The sequence below is a fragment of the Paramisgurnus dabryanus genome, chromosome 1 (genome assembly GCF_030506205.2).
Source record: "Paramisgurnus dabryanus chromosome 1, PD_genome_1.1, whole genome shotgun sequence".
NCBI classification, from domain to species: domain Eukaryota; kingdom Metazoa; phylum Chordata; class Actinopteri; order Cypriniformes; family Cobitidae; genus Paramisgurnus; species Paramisgurnus dabryanus.
In genome coordinates this window covers 69,298,419-69,316,381 of record NC_133337.1, presented here as the reverse complement: position 1 = coordinate 69,316,381, position 17,963 = coordinate 69,298,419, and the positions used below count along the sequence as shown (strand labels likewise).

Here is a 17,963-nt window from a genome sequence, read left to right as displayed (position 1 = left end):
ATTGATGATATGGCATTCAGCTTTCTGCTTAAATTCCAATATGCACTTACAATATGCAAACAGTAAAGAAAACTACACTTTAAACATAAAGGTTCTTTGGGGATATATAGAAACATTTATTCAAAGAGTGTAGAAGTAAATGAAAAAGAGAGAAACGTATTGCTATCCATATTTTTCTAATCTTGCTTTCTGATATTACAGGCATTGAGATTTTACTGTTTCAACTAAAAGATATCTTTACAGAGACACCTGGCTATGGAGTAGAAAATCCAGTCATAGACATTTTTTTACTAAAGCTTTGATCTGTTCACAAAATTTGATGTGGTCAAAGCTATTAAAATTGTATAGCACAAACAGCTAAAATTCTTTATTAAGTCAATGTTTCACTAAACAAGACAGACAGGACAAGATGAATTAAAATGAAAGGTGTAAACAGATTGCTCCTGCTTGTTTTCCTAATGAAAATACTGAACCCCACATTTGAGTTAGATCACTATACAGCATGCATGTAAAGTAGTTCAGAACATTGGATGGAGGCCGGATTGAATTTTAAGTGACCACTGTCCTAAATGTGTCTTTAAAGATCTCTCTCTCTCTCTCTCTCTCTCTCTCTCTCTCTCTCTCTCTCTCTCTCTCTCTCTCTCTCTCTCTGTCTCTCTCTCTCTCTGTCTCTCTCTCTCTCTGTCTCTCTCTCTCTCAAATTGAACATTAATTATAAAGTAGTTTGCACCCCCTTTCACATGTTTAGTATCTTTTTCTCTGCCCACTTGATCACCGCCCACTGGCCCCTGCCCCTATATAAATGTGTTTTTCAGCATGCAATACAAAGAGCAACAAGCCATCAAAGAATGAAATAGAGTATCGATAAGGATTATGTCCTCATTCCAGGAAATTGTCATGAAGTTTAAAGTCCTGTTTTATTTATGGTTGCTGGGTCTAATAAAGCCAGGTGAGTACTTGTTCACATGGCTCATTATAGTAATAACACATTTCTCTATCTATCTATATATCTAAATCTATCTATATATAATGATTAATTTTTTTAATCTCTAAATGTTTGCTACAAAATTGTGTGTGTACACTGTAAAAAGTGAAAAGTTTAATCAACTTAAAAAATTACTTTAATTGGTAACAATTTTCACAAAATATTTTTCACTTAAACATATAAGTTGAAAAAAAAACTCAGTTATTGCATATTCAGTGAATATGCTGCCAAAAACCTTTATTGTTAGTTTTAATTTATTTATTGGGTGATAAATTGTTTGTTACTTTGATTAACTGCCCATTGCCTTCAATAATCTAGTGAGTCAGCATTGAAAATAACAAAAAACCCAGCTATGTACAGCATGTTGAATAAAATGTAGCAGTTCCCCCTCCCAGAAAGTTTTAGATGTTTCCTTATTTAACACACCTAATTTAACTCATCAGCTTGTTAAGGACATGTTTGCCATTTTGAAAGGAGGTTGATTCGTTCAATCAGGTGTTTTAAATAAGGAGACATCTAAAACTTTTTGGGAGTGGGTCCATGAGGACCAGGATTGGGAAGCACTTCTTTAAATTATAAAAATGTATAAAATAAATGTTTTTTTTTAAAGAACCTTTGACTCTATGTGGTTTAGGAGGACATGAATAGTGTATAATGACATGTGTATTATGCTATAAAGGTGGTTTACGGGGACACAGAGAGTGTCCCCATAAACGGAAAAGCTAATAAAACATACTAAATGGTAGTTTTTCATAGATTAAAGACTGGCAACAGGTTTTTGTGACATTGGGGTTAGGGACTGGGGTAGGTAAGGGGAATAGAATATAACAGTTTGGACAGTATAAAATGCATTGCGTCTATGGAGATGTCCCCGTAAACCACATACACCAACATGTGTGTGTGTGTGTGTGTGTGTGTGTGTGTGTGTGTGTGTGTGTGTGTGTGTGTGTGTGTGTGTGTAGCCTCTAGATTGGGCTCTGAATCCAAATGAACATTTCAGAATTTTCTGAGAACCAAAAAGCTAATGGTACCCTTTAAATTTCTATATTCCAGATCCTTTTGGCACCACTGTCTAAACTAATCTAAGTCAAACACATTTCCCCAGACAATGTTGAGGATTAAATTAATATATTTGATTTATTTTTACATTACTGGAGTAGCCTAATTTTCCTTTAAAACATGCATCTATCACAAGACAGTATAAAATTTCTAATAAAACTGTACATCACCATCAAACATCGTATTGGAAAATAAAGAAATGACTAAAGTAAAACAAGTCAATAAGATAACAAAATTAGATGATCCCATTTTCTACATTTATTTGGATGTATTGCACATACAGGTTCATCAAAAAAATTAGCATATTGTGATAAAGTTCATTATTTTCCATAATGTTATGATAAGAATTAAACTTTCATATATTTTAGATTCATTGCACACCAACTGAAATATTTCAGGTCTTTTATTGTTTTAATACTGATGATTTTGGCATACAGCTCATGAAAACCCCAAATTCCTGTCTCAAAAAATTAGCATATCATGAAAAGGTTCTCTAAACGAGCTATTAACCTAATCATTTGAATCAACTAATTAACTCTAAACACCTGCAAAAGATTCCTGAGGCTTTTAAAACTTCCCAGCCTGGTTCATTACTCAAAACCAATCATGGGTAAGACTACTGACCTGACTGCTGTCCAGAAGGCCATCATTGGCACCCTCAAGCAAGAGGGTAAGACACAGAAAGAAATTTCTGAACGAATAGGCTGTTCCCAGAGTGCTGTATCAAGGCACCTCAGTGGGAAGTCTGTGGGAAGGACAACAAGAAGGGGTGAACGGAGCCTGAGGAAGATTGTGGAGAAGGACCGATTCCAGACCTTGGGGGACCTGCGGAAGCAGTGGACTGAGACTGGAGTAGAAACATCCAGAGCCACCGTGCACAGGCATGTGCAGGAAATGGGCTACAAGTGCCGCATTCCCCAGGTCAAGCCACTTTTGAACCAGAAACACCGGCAGAAGCGCCTGACCTGGGCTACAGAGAAGCAGCACTGGACTATTACTCAGTGGTCCAAAGTACTTTTTTCGGATGAAAGCAAATTTTGCATGTCATTCGGAAATCAAGGTGCCCGAGTCTGGAGGAAGACTGGGGAGAAGAAATGCCAAAATGCCTGAAGTCCAGTGCTTCTGCCACTGTTTCTGGTTCAAAAGTGGCTTGACCTGGGGAATGCGGCACCTGTAGCCCATTTCCTCCACACGCCTCTGCACGGTGGCTCTGGATGTTTCTACTCCAGACTCAGTCCACTGCTTCCGCAGGTCCCCCAAGGTCTGGAATCGGTCCTTCTCCAAAATCTTCCTCAGGGTCCAGTCACGTCTTCTCGTTTTGCAGCGTTTTTTGCCACAGTTTTCCTTCCCACAGACTTCCCACTGAGGTGCCTTGATACAGCACTCTGGGAACAGCCTATTCGTGCAGAAATTTCTTTCTGTGTCTTACCCTCTTGCTTGAGGGTGCCAATGATGGCCTTCTGGACAGCAGTCAGGTCAGTAGTCTTACCCATGATTGGTTTTGAGTAATGAACCAAGCTGGGAAGTTTTAAAAGCCTCATGAATCTTTTGCAGGTGTTTAGAGTTAATTAGTTGATTCAGATGATTAGGTTAATAGCTCGTTTAGAGAACCTTTTCATGATATGCAAATTTTTTGAGACAGGAATTTTGGGTTTTCATGAGCTGTATGCCAAAATCATCAGTATTAAAACAATAAAAGACCTGAAATATTTCAGTTGGTGTGCAATGAATCTAAAATATATGAAAGTTTAATTATTATCATTACATTATGGAAAAGAATGAACTTTATCACAATATGCTAATTTTTTTAGACGAACCTGAAGTAGTTACTATGCTCATAGTAGGAAGTATTTATAATTAATAAATTAAACAAATTCTGTTAACGTCATTTTTAGGATATTTAAAAATACCTGAAATATTCTGGGAACACTGCATGCCAAACTCTGCCCCCGGATATCCTGTTGCACCGTTCAGCACTCATTTAGCTTTTGTGCTAAGTAATCAAGGGAGCACCTCCATTATTCAGTGGTTAGTTTAGTGTTGTGGCATGAGGGACACAACATTTCATTCCCTTCATCAGAGAACAGAGGTTACAGTCATAACTGAGACTGTCCTTTTCTGTCACTAGTAGTCACCTTAGAAAGAGCCTTAATTGTTGGTGACTTTAACATACACATCAATAGCCCACAAGATGCAATAAGGACTAGCTTTTATGGATATTCTTAACTCTCTTAGTGTCAGGCTTTTCCAGCATCTTCTGTATTATAAAGATTTATAAGATTCATCTTTTCACACTGATGACAAAATACAAAGCTGTTTTACAAAAAGGTTTTCAACATTCACTTATGTTTAAGAAGGCAACAGGATGCATTAAGTAAACCTGACAAGTAATGTTAAGTTTACTTGTTGGTCAGAAATATGTTGTGTAATTTTAACACACAACATCAGAGATATTCATCATTACCAATTCAAGTGTAGACAAAGGACCCCCACACAACTGTAAACACCTTAGACTTAATTCAGTCATATGGACTTAATATTATTATTATTAAAATATTACCCTGATGTTATCTCAGACCATTCCCTCGTCTCATACACCTTTCTAACACAGTTGAAAAAATGACAAGAAACTGAGCGTTAACAGAAACTAAACTACACCACGACAGCAATGATTTTATGAGTTTCTTCACAAACAAAATCGAGCTGATTAGGGAAAATATTGAAGATTGGCAATCAGCCACAAGTATATCCAGTAGCACACTGAACTACATACTGTCACATGAACAACTTAAATTATTTTCCACCATTATACTGGAAGAGCTGTCAAAACTAATAAAATCATCTAAATTATCATTGTGTATATTAGATCTTGTTCCCTGTAATGGTTTTGTTCTGTGTATTTTTGTATTTTGGACTTTTATTTTGATACTCTGCTCTGTTCGGACTTTTATTTTGAAATGATCATGCCATGTTTCAGTTCACACTTCCTGTCTGTTTTGTATATAAGTCACTTCCTGTTCACCTGTTCCCGGCTGCAGGGGCGCCGCTAGCAATTTTGGGCCCTATGAAAAAATAGGGGGTCAGGCCCCCCCATACCATTTTCGTACCAAACATACAATCCAACCTACTGTAGCTATTCAAAATCTTTGTCTGTAATTTAATAATACAGAACTATTTATTTTGCAATTGTTTTGACCACAGTTATCAGTATTTATAGATACCTAAAATGTCTGCAGCTAAGATAATTTATTGTGCAATGCAAATTTAATTGAAAAATACAGTACATTAAATCAAATATTCAGAGAAAATGCAACATTCTTAAAGATTAAAGATAAATGTGACCATGTCTGTGATAACCCAGCTGAAGTATTTCTTTGTGATTTACTGTTTTCCACATAAAATCATCCTATATAATGTAAAGAACATTTGTGAAAATATAAACTTGATATCTTTAATGTTGACTGAGTAATGTCATGTCAGCGATTGAAATCATAGTGAAATTAATGCTTGAATTTAAACTGTGTTTCTTTTTATCTCACAATAAGATTTGAGGCTTTAGTCTGGTTTTCAGAGACAGTCTTAGTGACATACTGTATACTTGAGCTGTTACACACACGACATTGTAACATTTAAAAATGGCGAACAACAACAATGCATCTTTTCTATGTACATTCTGCCTGAAATAAGACTGGGTCAACAATGCTTGACCAAAGCGGCGTGGTGAGCTTGAACCTGCTTACATCACGAGGCATTTTTTGGACCCAACATTCAATAGGAAAATTCAACTGCAGTAGCCACCGTTCAACCTGAAGAGGGCAGCACTCAGACGTTTTTACACCATATATTGTAGTACTGAAACACTTTATATCCAAATGTCAAAAAACGTACTAAAATCAATGAACAGCACTAATAAAACCCCATTCTTACAGATCATTAACTAAAAAAAGTTGGTTTAGGGTTTAGTTACTCTTTAAGAAAACAGCTATACTGTTATTAAATGATTCTTCAGACTGTTTTTTAATCAACGGGGCTCTAAAATAAAATGAATGACAACTATAGCAGATTACGACATAGATTTCCATTGATTTCTTAACCCTGTTGCAAGTTGAGAAGCTTTAATATACATAATTTGACTAATTTAGCCTTAGTTGCATTTCAGTTTTATCACAACCAACTCGATTTACGACTGCATACAAATCCTTCCTTGGCATATTGCGTTACAAAACAAAACAGTGACCGGTAGCATTTCTAGTTTATGTTAATTAGCTTATACGGGCTACGTTAATTTAAACAGCTTATAAGGGCTGACTTCGCGTTAGAATCATAACATAAAAAAGGGAACGTAAATCACCTTGTGTTTTTTTTAAACTGAGGTGAACAGAGCAAAGACTTATTACAGTGGAAAGAAAACTACATTGTATTGATCCAGCGTCACATTGTGTAAACTACATTTATAGTAAGGAAGTGCACATATGCAGATATCATAGGAAATAGCAGTAAATGCATCGTAACTCCGTCGAGTTCATCATCTAAAAGCTTTTTTTTACCATCTTATTCCTATTTATATAATATAACTTATTAGTTTTACATAGGAATACTTTACCGTGACGATTATTGAGCAGTACTACCACGTGAAACTATTTATCACTAATAAACACCCAGTGTTAGCATATAGCCCGCTAGCATCCACACGGTGGAGGCTGAAGCTAGCATTTTCCGATCTAATGGCGGATTCATCTGATATATGCTTTTCTGACCTATCCTCACCTGAGCGGGAAGCTGTGGAGGAGTTGTTTCCCGGTTTTAGCAGATCCAAGGCGAGGTACAGCGCCCACTTCACCCTGCCTTCCGACGTCCACAAGCGAGCAACAAACATGCATTCCACGCGATGCAGCTTCACGGACCGTGAACGACATGAAAGCGATCGGGAAGCTGTGGAGGAACCGCTGCCCGGCCTTCGCAGATTCGGCAAGCCAAACATCACCCTGGCCCCAGACGTTCGCAGGCGACCGAGGCGTGTCACAACCGAACACCCCACGCGATGCAGCTCCGGGGACCGCGTTCGGGTAAACGAAGACGCCATCGCCCAGCATGAAAGCGGTAAGACTCCGCTTGTTATTGTAACATGTACTACTTGCCACATGTATAGTTTAGCTTCTGCTGTTAGCATAGAGGGGTTTACATGCACTAAGTGTATTGAAGTATTAAGGTTAACTGAGAAGGTTGCTAAACTAGAATCGCGCATCCGAACGCTAGTTGAGGATAGCAAAACCGCTAATGTTACTGTCGCAAATAATCTATCGAGCGAAAAGACTAATGGCTCGGTTCCGACATCAGATGCTAATATAAATATTACAAATACTGTATCGAGCGCGCATAGTGTTTATCAAAATACACATGGCTCGGTTCCGTCATCAGAGTCAAGTCGGCGGTCAAACTGGGTGACTGTTAGGCGGCATAGTCATATAAGGCGTCCTTCTAAGACCCATAACGTAACGACAATTTCTAACAGATTCGATCCCCTAAGGAGTATACCAGCTGAAACACCTTTTAAAAGTGCCCTGGTCATTGGAGATTCTATACTCAGGAACACTAACATTGAGGCACCAAACACCATAGTCGACTGTATACCGGGAGCCAGAACGTCTGACATTAGATCCAAACTTAAAGTGCTGGCTAATGCTAAGCGGAAGTTTTCTAAGATTGTTATTCACGCCGGCACGAATGACACTAGGCTCCGCCAGTCGGAAATCACCAAAGATAATATTAAGGAGATGTGTGAAATTGCAAAAACAATGTCAGACAATGTAATATGCTCTGGTCCCCTCCCCGCCTACCGGGGAGATGAAACACATAGTAGATTAGTGTCTCTCAATGGATGGATGTCAAAGTGGTGCCCTCAGCATAACGTAGGGTTTATAGACAATTGGAAGCATTTCTGGGGAAGACCATTTCTCTTAACCCGAGATGGCCTTCATCCGTCATCGGAAGGAAGTGCTATACTCACTAAAAATCTGATCAATAGTCTTAATTCTGATATAGTCTGACTATCCAGGGCCCAGGTCAGGAAACAGACGGATCGGCTTAACCGTCCATCTGTTAGCTGCCGTGATATGTCAAGACCACTTATATCCCAGCACTTCGAGTCAATCTTACCGAAATATCAGCACATTTCAACTGTATCTGTTCCCCAAACAAATAAATACAGGGCACCGCTTGTTACATCTGGTACAAATCTGATATAAATAAAATTAGAAAACAATACATTAACAGATGAATCTCGAATCTTAAAATTCGGCCTTCTTAACATTAGATCGCTTACCAATAAAGAACCTATTGTCAATGAAATAATTACAGACCAAAACTTAGATGTACTCTGTTTAACAGAAACCTGGCTTAAAGCAGACGACTACATTAGTTTAAATGAATCCACCCCACAAGACTATTATTATAAACACGAACCTCGATTAAAGGGGAGAGGGGGTGGTGTAGCTACAATATACAACACAATGTTTAAAGTAAACCAAAAATCTGAGCTAAAATTTAAATCATTTGAAGTAATGTTGTTAAATATGGAAATAACTGATCGTAACCACAAACAGCTTTCTTTTGCTTTAGCGACAATCTATAGACCACCGGGCCACCATGCAGATTTCCTTAATGAAATAGCAGATTTCCTATCTGAGCTTGTAGTCACTGTAGATAAAGCTCTTATTGTTGGTGATTTTAATGTCCATGTGGACAACCCAAAAGACGCATTAGGACGTGCGTTTATAGATGTTCTAAATTCTCTCAATATTAGACAAAACGTGACAGGGCCAACGCATACTCGTAATCACACATTAGACTTAATTCTGTCACTCAGACTCAATATTAATGACGTCGAAATATCACCTCAGAGTGATGCAGTTTCTGACCATTACCTTGTGTCATACACTGTACTTCTAGATAGGATCACTCAATCTACAACATGCTACCGCCAGAACAATAATTTCCACCACTAAAGATAGCTTTATTAGCACTCTTCCAGACCTGTCCCAAATGAAACATGTAGCAGATAACTGTGACGATCTAGATATTGAAATAGAAAACCTAAACAATGTCTGTTCTAACACATTGGATGCCGTTGCTCCCATTCGAAAAAAGAGATTCAAAGAAAAACCGCCAGCTCCATGGTATGACCATCACACAGCAGCCCTTAAAAAGGCAGCTAGAAAAATGGAAAGAAATTATAGAAGCACAAAGTTAGAAGTATGGCGCGCAGCATGGAAACAGAGTGTTAAACACTACAGACAGGCTATTAAAACCGCCAGATCTACATATCTTAGCAAGCTTATAAATGAGAATCATAATAACCCTCGTTTCCTCTTTAGCACAGTTGCGAAACTGACTAGAAACAAAGAACAAACAGAAACCAATAGTAAACTTCAACACAATAGTAACGACTTCATGAACTTCTTTTCTAACAAAATTTCGGCTATTAGGGAAAACATCGTAGCTACCCAGGCAGCCACCACTCTACCCATTAGTTCACTTAACACTAGACTACCATACGAACATCTTGATTCATTTAAACCTACTACAATAGATGAGCTCTCTAAACTAGTCACATCATCCAAATCATCGTCCTGTATTTTAGACCCCGTTCCCACAAAACTACTTAAAGAAGTATTCCCTGTAGTGTCAACCCCGGTTCTAAATATCTTTAACTCATCGCTAGAAATAGGATACGTTCCAACAGCTTTCAAACTAGCAGTTATTAAACCGCTGATTAAAAAACCACAGCTTGACCAAGGAGAACTTAATAACTTTAGACCAATCTCAAATCTCCCTTTTCTTTCGAAAATATTAGAAAAGGTAGTGGCAAGCCAGTTACGCACATTCTTGACAAATAATAGTACATATGAAAAGTTCCAATCAGGATTCAGGCCCCACCATAGCACAGAGACAGCGTTGCTTAGAGTTACAAATGACCTCCTATTAACATCCGATCGTGGTGAAATCTTAATTCTTATATTACTAGACCTTAGTGCAGCATTTGACACAATAGACCACAGAATCCTACTCAATAGACTAGAAAACTATGTTGGTATCAGTGGTCAGGCGCTAGCCTGGTTTAGGTCATATCTAACCAATCGCTATCACTTTGTTTATGTAAATGAGGAAGAGTCATATCACTCCCTGGTTAAATACGGTGTACCGCAGGGATCAGTTTTAGGTCCTATCCTGTTCTCGTTATACATGTTACCCCTAGGAGACATTATCAGGAAACATAACATAAGTTTTCACTGCTATGCGGATGATACCCAGCTTTACATCTCCTCGCATCCCAGCGAAACACACACGTTTTCTAAGCTAAAAGACTGCATTAGCGATGTTAGTGACTGGATGGCACATAACTTTCTTAAGCTCAACTCCAATAAGACAGAGGTACTTATCATTGAACCAAATCGCTACAAACATAATATGTCAGATTACAAATTGCACATAGATGGCTGTACTGTGGTGCCATCTTCCACGGTTAGGAACTTAGGTGTGATGTTCGACAGCAACTTATCCTTTGATAGTCATATCGCCAACGTCTGCCGCACAGCATTCTTCCATCTTAGAAATATCTCAAAAATACGCCATATACTGTCTACGTCTGATGCAGAGAAGCTTATTCATGCTTTTATGACCTCTAGAATAGACTATTGTAACTCGCTACTCGGGGGATGCCATTCAAATCAGGTCAACAAGCTTCAGCTAGTTCAAAACGCTTCTGCAAGGGTACTTACTCGATCTAAGAAGTATGACCACATAAGCCCAATTCTGGCATCTTTACACTGGCTACCAGTTAAATATCGCATCCAATTTAAAATATCACTAATCACCTACAAAGCTTTAAATGGCTTAGCACCCTCATATCTTAGAGAATTACTATCAGAATACAATCCATCACGCACACTACGGTCGCAAAATTCTGGCCTATTGATTATCCCTAGACTATCAAAAGTGTCTAAAAGTGGAAGATCATTTTCCTACTTAGCCCCTAAGCTCTGGAATGATTTACCAACCGATGTCCGAGAATCAGACACAGTCGATCATTTTAAATCTAGACTTAAAACTTTTCTCTTCAACAAAGCATTCGCATAATTTGTCTAGTAAAGGTTCTTAACTCGCAATAGTTATTTTCACGGAACAAAGCACTCACGGTCATAACACAGACCAACCAAATAAATAAATAAAAACCTTTTCTGCATGAACACTTAAAATGAATTGCATTAAATAGTTTGCCACCGTTTGCCACTGAACCTGCATTAACGACGACAGTGGGGCTTCCGGCCTTAGTCAAACGGTTTGGCACGTATGGTCGGGTTGCGATTTTGGTGCTTTCGTGTGTCTTGTGAATAGTATGCCATACAGACCCGTTTGCCACTGAACCTGCATTAACGACGACAGTGGGGCCTCCAGCCTTAGTCAAACGGGTTGGTATGTATGGTCGGGTTGCGTTTTTCGCGCTTTCATGTGTCTTGTGAATAGTATGCCATACATACCCGTTTGCCACTGAACCTGCATTAACGACGACAGTGGGGCCTCCAGCCTTAGTCAAACGGGTTGGCACGTATGGTCGGGTTGCGATTTTGGCGCTATCGTAAGTCTTATGAATAGTATGCCATACAGACCCGTTTGCCACTGAACCTGCATTAACGACGACAGTGGGGCCTCCAGCCTTAGTCAAACGGGTTGGTATGTATGGTCGGGTTGCGTTTTTCGCGCTTTCGTGTGTCTTGTGAATAGTATGCCATACAGACCCGTTTGCCACTGAACCTGCATTAACGACGACAGTGGGGCCTCCAGCCTTAGTCAAACGGGTTGGTATGTATGGTCGGGTTGCGATTTTGGCGCTATCGTAAGTCTTATGAATAGTATGCCATACAGACCCGTTTGCCACTGAACCTGCATTAACGACGACAGTGGGGCTTCCGGCCTTAGTCAAACGGGTTAACACGTATGGTCGGGTTGCGATGTTTTTGGCGTTTTCTCCTGGTCCTGTAAATGGTATACAATATAGACCCGTTTGCCACTGAACCTGCATTAACGACGACAGTGGGGCTTTAGGCCTTAGTCAAACGGGTCGTCAGGTTTCATTTTCTCTTAAAGATCGGAAGGTGACCCTTATTTACCATATATACCCTCGCATTGGGCCCCCAATTTGCTAAATCCTCAACTGTGGATAACATAATTATGCCGCAATATTTAGTCTGTCTGGAACTAAGCTGAGTTAAACCACATCACTGTGTGACACTTCAATACATATGAACGGCCGCTACGCTAATACGATTTTGTTTTTCTCTCCCTGTCTCGTCCTCGACCCGAGGACGAGACAAACAGACCCAGTCCCGGTAGATGTGAAAGTCGGCACACCTCTGATCTACTGGCTGTCCTTCAACGTTATGCCCAGCTGATACCTGACCAACGATCACCGGCAGAACCGCTTAATCTCCGCTAAATCTCCATTTCCGTTCTCCCAAGGGTTTTTCCCTCCTAGGACTTATTTTTCCTCGGATAAAAGCCCGGGGGTTTTTTTCTCCTAGGGGGTTTTTCACCCCGGGGAGGCAGCCTTTTTGGGCTTTACCTAGCTTCCTCTTCTATACGTTGCTTTAGTAATACGTGCAATTATAATATTGAGTCATAGCCGCAGCAAATTTAACTGCTCATGCTATCATGTATTTTGTTGTGCTATCTGTCGTTTTCTGTGCTTTTCACTGCTTCTATTTATGTAAAGCTGCTTTGAAACAATTGACTTTTGTGAAAAGCGCTATATAAATAAGATTGAATTGAAAAAAAAAATTAAATACACACACCTTATTCTCTTCTGAAGTTCACGCGCACTGTGAGACCGTGGATTGAAGACGGCGCTAAAACGCAGAGTAAAGACAGGGCGGAGCTAAGAGGGCTCAGCTTAAGGGGGTTGCGTGTGCGGCACAGTCCTTGGCTGGGGCCCTCAAAAGTTCATGGGCCCTTAGAATCGTCCTAACTTTCCCCCCCTTACGGCGCCCCTGCCCGGCTGAATATTATACATAGTAAGCCTGTCTGTTACCTGTTTAAATACCTGTTACCTGAATTCTGTTTTGTTATCTGTTTATCTGTTTAATCCGTTTCCTGGATCTGCCTGTTTTTTGACCTGTGCCTGTTACCTTGGATTTTGATTGTTACTCTGCCTGTCCTGAACCTAGCCTGATATTTGGATTACGATTGTTGGATTTACCCTGTATGGATTTGTTTGCTGGCCCTTCTTGGGATTTTACATAATAAACACCTTTTGCACATGGATTCACACCTTCATCGCTTTCTTTAAAGCACCCTGTTACATTCCCACAAAACTGCAGAAAGAGGCTTTCCCTGCAGTGTCAGAATCTGTGCTCAATATAATCAACTCTTTCACTAGAAACAGGGTACGTTCCAGCCTTCAAACTGGCAGTTATTAGGGCCCTCATTAAAAAGACAAATCTTGAACAGGGAGAACAAATTTCCATTTTCTTTCTAAAATACTGGGGAAAGTAGTGGCTAGCCAACTTTGCACATTTTTAGAACAAAATAGTACATTTAAAAAACTCCAATCAGTATTAGGCCTCACCTTCAAAGAAACAGTGCTATTTAGAGTTACAAATGATTTCCTTATAGCATTTGATCATGGAGCAATCTTGCTCCTCATATTACTGGACACATGCTACCTACATCACTTACGTTTTAAAATATTGCTAATAACCTATAATGCCTTAAATGTTCTAGCCCCTCCATCTGTTCATGAGTTACTAGAGTACAATACATTGCAGACATTGTGACATCGTAACATTCTGGTCTCTCAATAGTCCCTAGAATATCAAAATCACCCAAAGGTGGTAGATCCTTTTCCTACCTAGCCCCTAAGCTGTAGAATGACCTTCCCAGCAATGTTCAAGTTTCACACACACTTAATCAGTTTAAGTCTTAACCAAAGACTCATCTCTTTAACCAAGCATTTAGCTAACTCAGCTCCTAAACATACTTATGCTGCAATAGTTTGCTTGACCGGAACCGAGCACACACACAAACATTATACTGTATGACTGTATCGCTTTAACAGGGCCGGAGTGGGGCCACTTTTCAGCCCGGGAGTTTCAGGCCCAAGACCGGCCCACTTTTTCCATAGTGTTATTCCAAATTAGCACTTTTTTCAAATTGGATAAATAAAGCAACAGTTCAGCTCTTCCTATAGTTTTAATTAATATCATGGTTCAACAAATAACGTAAAAGTTAAATAATATTTCACTTAAGATAAGAAGTTAACAAAAATATTCCTCTACACTCTAAAAAAGGCTGGGTTACTTTTTACCCATAATGGGTAAATATTGGACAGAACACATGCTGGGTTAAAAATTACCCCATGCTGGGTTAAAAATAACCCAATGTTGGGTTGTTGTTATGCAACCATGGATTATAATAACCCAACAGGTGGGTTAAAACAACCCAGCACTGGGTCAATTTTAACCCAGCAGCGTGTGCTGTCCAATATATAAAATATATAAATTACTCAGCCCTTTTTAGAGTGTATTCCACAAGGAAAGGTTGATAAATTATTAGCATTGCTAATGCTATGAGGCCGATGATTAATGCAAATAGAAATATAAAAGTCCTAATTAAAAAAAGAAAACAATTTGACAAATATATTGAATACAATATTGGTTAAATAGCATAACAAGTGATTTATAAGCTTTTTTAGGCTGGTCATTTTTGACTGGGAAAACAAAAGGTGTTATAGGGTTCTGAACTCAACCTGAGGGTTAAATAACTTTAATTCGTGGGGGACTGCTCAGAAGCTGCTTTCATAATATTTGCAAAGTCTATGAATTGCCATGTATACACAAAAGGGTAATATTTTAACAAACAAAAAAAATGTTGGCTTGTAAATAGTTTGACAACGGTATTAGCTGAATAATTACGTTGCTAATGCTAATCATTACTAGGCTTATTTCTCTTTAAGTTACCTGTTGTCACTTTTGTTTGTCCTCTTGAAAATAAATCTGTAAGTTTGGCACATTTGGCAGCATCCTCCTCCTCCAATGGATTTTTTCTTCAACCTGTTTTTTACGCCCTCCTCCTCTCAGACACGTATTGTTACGGTAGGGCTGGCCCAGCCTACCGGAGAAAGTTTTCTTGGACGCGCTATGGACTGAACCAACTCTATGGGAGGGGAGGGGAAAACTCCCTCACATGGTACAACCCATGCAGAGGCTGCGCGCTGCAGTGTCTATGCGAAACGTGTGAAGTTTCATTTAAGAGAAGATAGACTCACTAACGTGAAAAATGTAAAAAAAAATAAAAAAAACTCGACCGGCCCAAAAGTGAAGCGGCCCACCGGGAATTCTCACGGTTCTCCCGATTACCCACCCCGGGCCTGTGCTTTAACATAACACGCGAGCGGCCTCTATGCTAATAGCACTATGTTTCTGCCTCCCTGTCCCCTTCCTCTAAAACAGACAGGTTCAATGCCAGTTTGGCGTGATGCTCATCCCACCACTAATCCGCCTGATGTCCATCCTCATGCTGCCAAATTGATGGCTGCACAGCAACAACTGTCAATTTCCTTTTGTATTTGCAAGACTTTTTTAAATTCTATAATATAGTATGCATTATATTCTACATAGCATATGTTTAGTATAGTAAACATTAATTTCTATAATATACTACTGTAACAACAGTATGTTGTAGCTGTTATCAGTAACACGGGGTCTCTTTCCTCTGTTACGGATTGCAGCTGTAACATGTCAGATTAAGAACTGACCATATTTTCTTACAGGAGTTTTTCCGCTTGGCGCTATTGCTTACTGGGGGACTGCTGACATTACCTTAACCTAGAAATTTCTTTAGTAAATTACATTAATAGTAATATATAGTTTGGAGTTGGAGTATTACTTATTACACCGTTCTATTACTAACAAAGCTGAATACCTCCATGTCCTAGATTATGTTCATAATATCGCTTGGAATGGAGTTAAGACAGTGATTTTCTTTGAACAGTCTGTCGAAATACCCGCCAGGTACCTGGTGAAATAACTGTTTAATTTTGATTTAATGGGTATTTTAAGTATATTTTTTCAGATGATTTTCATTTCAAGCAATTGCTGAAGCAACCTCTATGAAGTGACATCACCATCATTTTGTTCATTTTAATTCCAAAAGTCAGATAATTCATGTGATGGCTAAAATGTATATTTTCTCATATCTTGTTCTCTGAAATTCTTCTTTCTGACATCTTTTTCTGTTTTTTTTTTCTCAAACTCAGGCTTCTCTGCAGATGTTTCTGTGTCCCCGGGATCCTCAGCTATCCTTAACTGCTCTGTTACATTGCCCCCTATGGTCGATAATTCACTTTTAATGACCACCTGGTCTTTCAATGATTCAGTCATTGCCTCAACAAACCACACTGAACCTGGCTTTTTCTTGAACACCACTGCTTCCTTTATTGGCGCTTCCCCACTGACAGTTTACAATACAACTCCAGACCAGCAAGGGGTGTATGAGTGTAATGTGACCTACAATGGCACAGACTACTCAACAGATGTGAGCCTGACTATTTTAGGTGGGTTACCTTAATGAATTATACTGTATGCTTTAAGGTTCTCTAAACACCTAAAACAACAAGAAGTCCTTGCTATCTGATATCACTAAAATATTTGGCCTGAGATGAGGAATCACACATTTCATTGTAATATCCCAAGACTCTGTAAACAGATAAAAAGAAAGTAGCATAGATATGTATACATAGCTGCATAATTCGACCGCTCCATATATGTAGATGCGTGTGAGATTCTGAATGGTACTGATGCAGATGTCACTCAGCTTGTCAGAATAGGAGATTTATATTCCTGAAAAAAAAATATATAACTTTACACAGGTAAGAATATGATTTTTTGTAACACAGTATTACAGCTTGACTATTTTTGATTTACCATTGGAGTGCCTCTGAAGTGCTTCCGACCAAACTCAGATGCTCTTAAAACACCACGGGAAAATCTTATAAGATAATCGGTTTAAAGGCGGAGTGCACGATTTCTGAAAACCGCTTTGGAAAAGATAGTCGGGCCGACTACCAAAACACACCTGTAGCCAATCAACAGTAAGGGGCGTGTCTACTAACCGACATTGTTGCCTGGGTTGCGTATGTGTGAGTCGGGTATATCAAAAGAAGGTCTAGATTCTATTGGGGTAGGGGCGTGGTTGTTTAGTTGATTTCAAATATCAACATTGGCTTTCAGAGATCATGGACCCTGCCTTTAACCACAAAGACAATCAGGACTTTACCTAGGATTGTAGGAAGGTGGGAAATCGGCCCAAAATCATTGAATAACAAGTCCTTTGCAGATTCAGGAGAGCCACAAATGGTATCCAAGGGTATTAAAACTGTGGGTCAATCTCTAGTGGATTGCGCAAAGTCACTTCGTACACTTTTCTATTAATGACAATTAATGGCAATGGTTTTGATGTCAGTTAATTAGCGATTGCAATTAAACTTACATTAAATTCATACATTGAAAAGATAAACTACCCTCTTCTAAAATAAGAGTGGGTCCTGAGATAGATTATACCTGTCTAAGTGGGCTGTGGAATATGGGGGGGGGGGGGTAATGTTGGGATTGGGAAAATGCCCTTGGGCCCTATTTTAACGATCTGAAACGCAAGTCTGAGTGACTTTGTGGGCGGATCTTGGGCGCTGTTGCTATTTTCCTGGCGGGAGAAATAACTCTTGCGCCAGGCGCAAATCAATAAGGGGTTGGTCTGAAGTAGGATCATTATTCATAGGTGTGGTTTGGGCGTAACGTCAAATAAACCAATCAGAACGTCATCCAACATTCCCTTTAAACGCAAGTGCGCAAGTTCCATGGTGGGTTGCTAT

The 17,963-nt window shown here is 39.2% G+C and overlaps 1 protein-coding gene across 2 annotated transcripts in view; it reads left to right on the top strand.

Moving 5' to 3' along the window:
• Nucleotides 1-805: 805 nt before the first annotated feature.
• Nucleotides 806-17,963, top strand: part of LOC135734576 (uncharacterized) — a 50,989-nt gene continuing 33,831 nt past the window's right edge. For both annotated transcript variants that reach the window (XM_073815897.1, XM_065253410.1), the window contains exons 1-2: nt 806-949; nt 16,353-16,649. In XM_073815897.1, the coding sequence (XP_073671998.1) occupies nt 874-949; nt 16,353-16,649 (373 nt within the window). In that variant the 5' untranslated portion in view covers nt 806-873. The remainder of the gene's footprint in view (nt 950-16,352; nt 16,650-17,963) is intronic.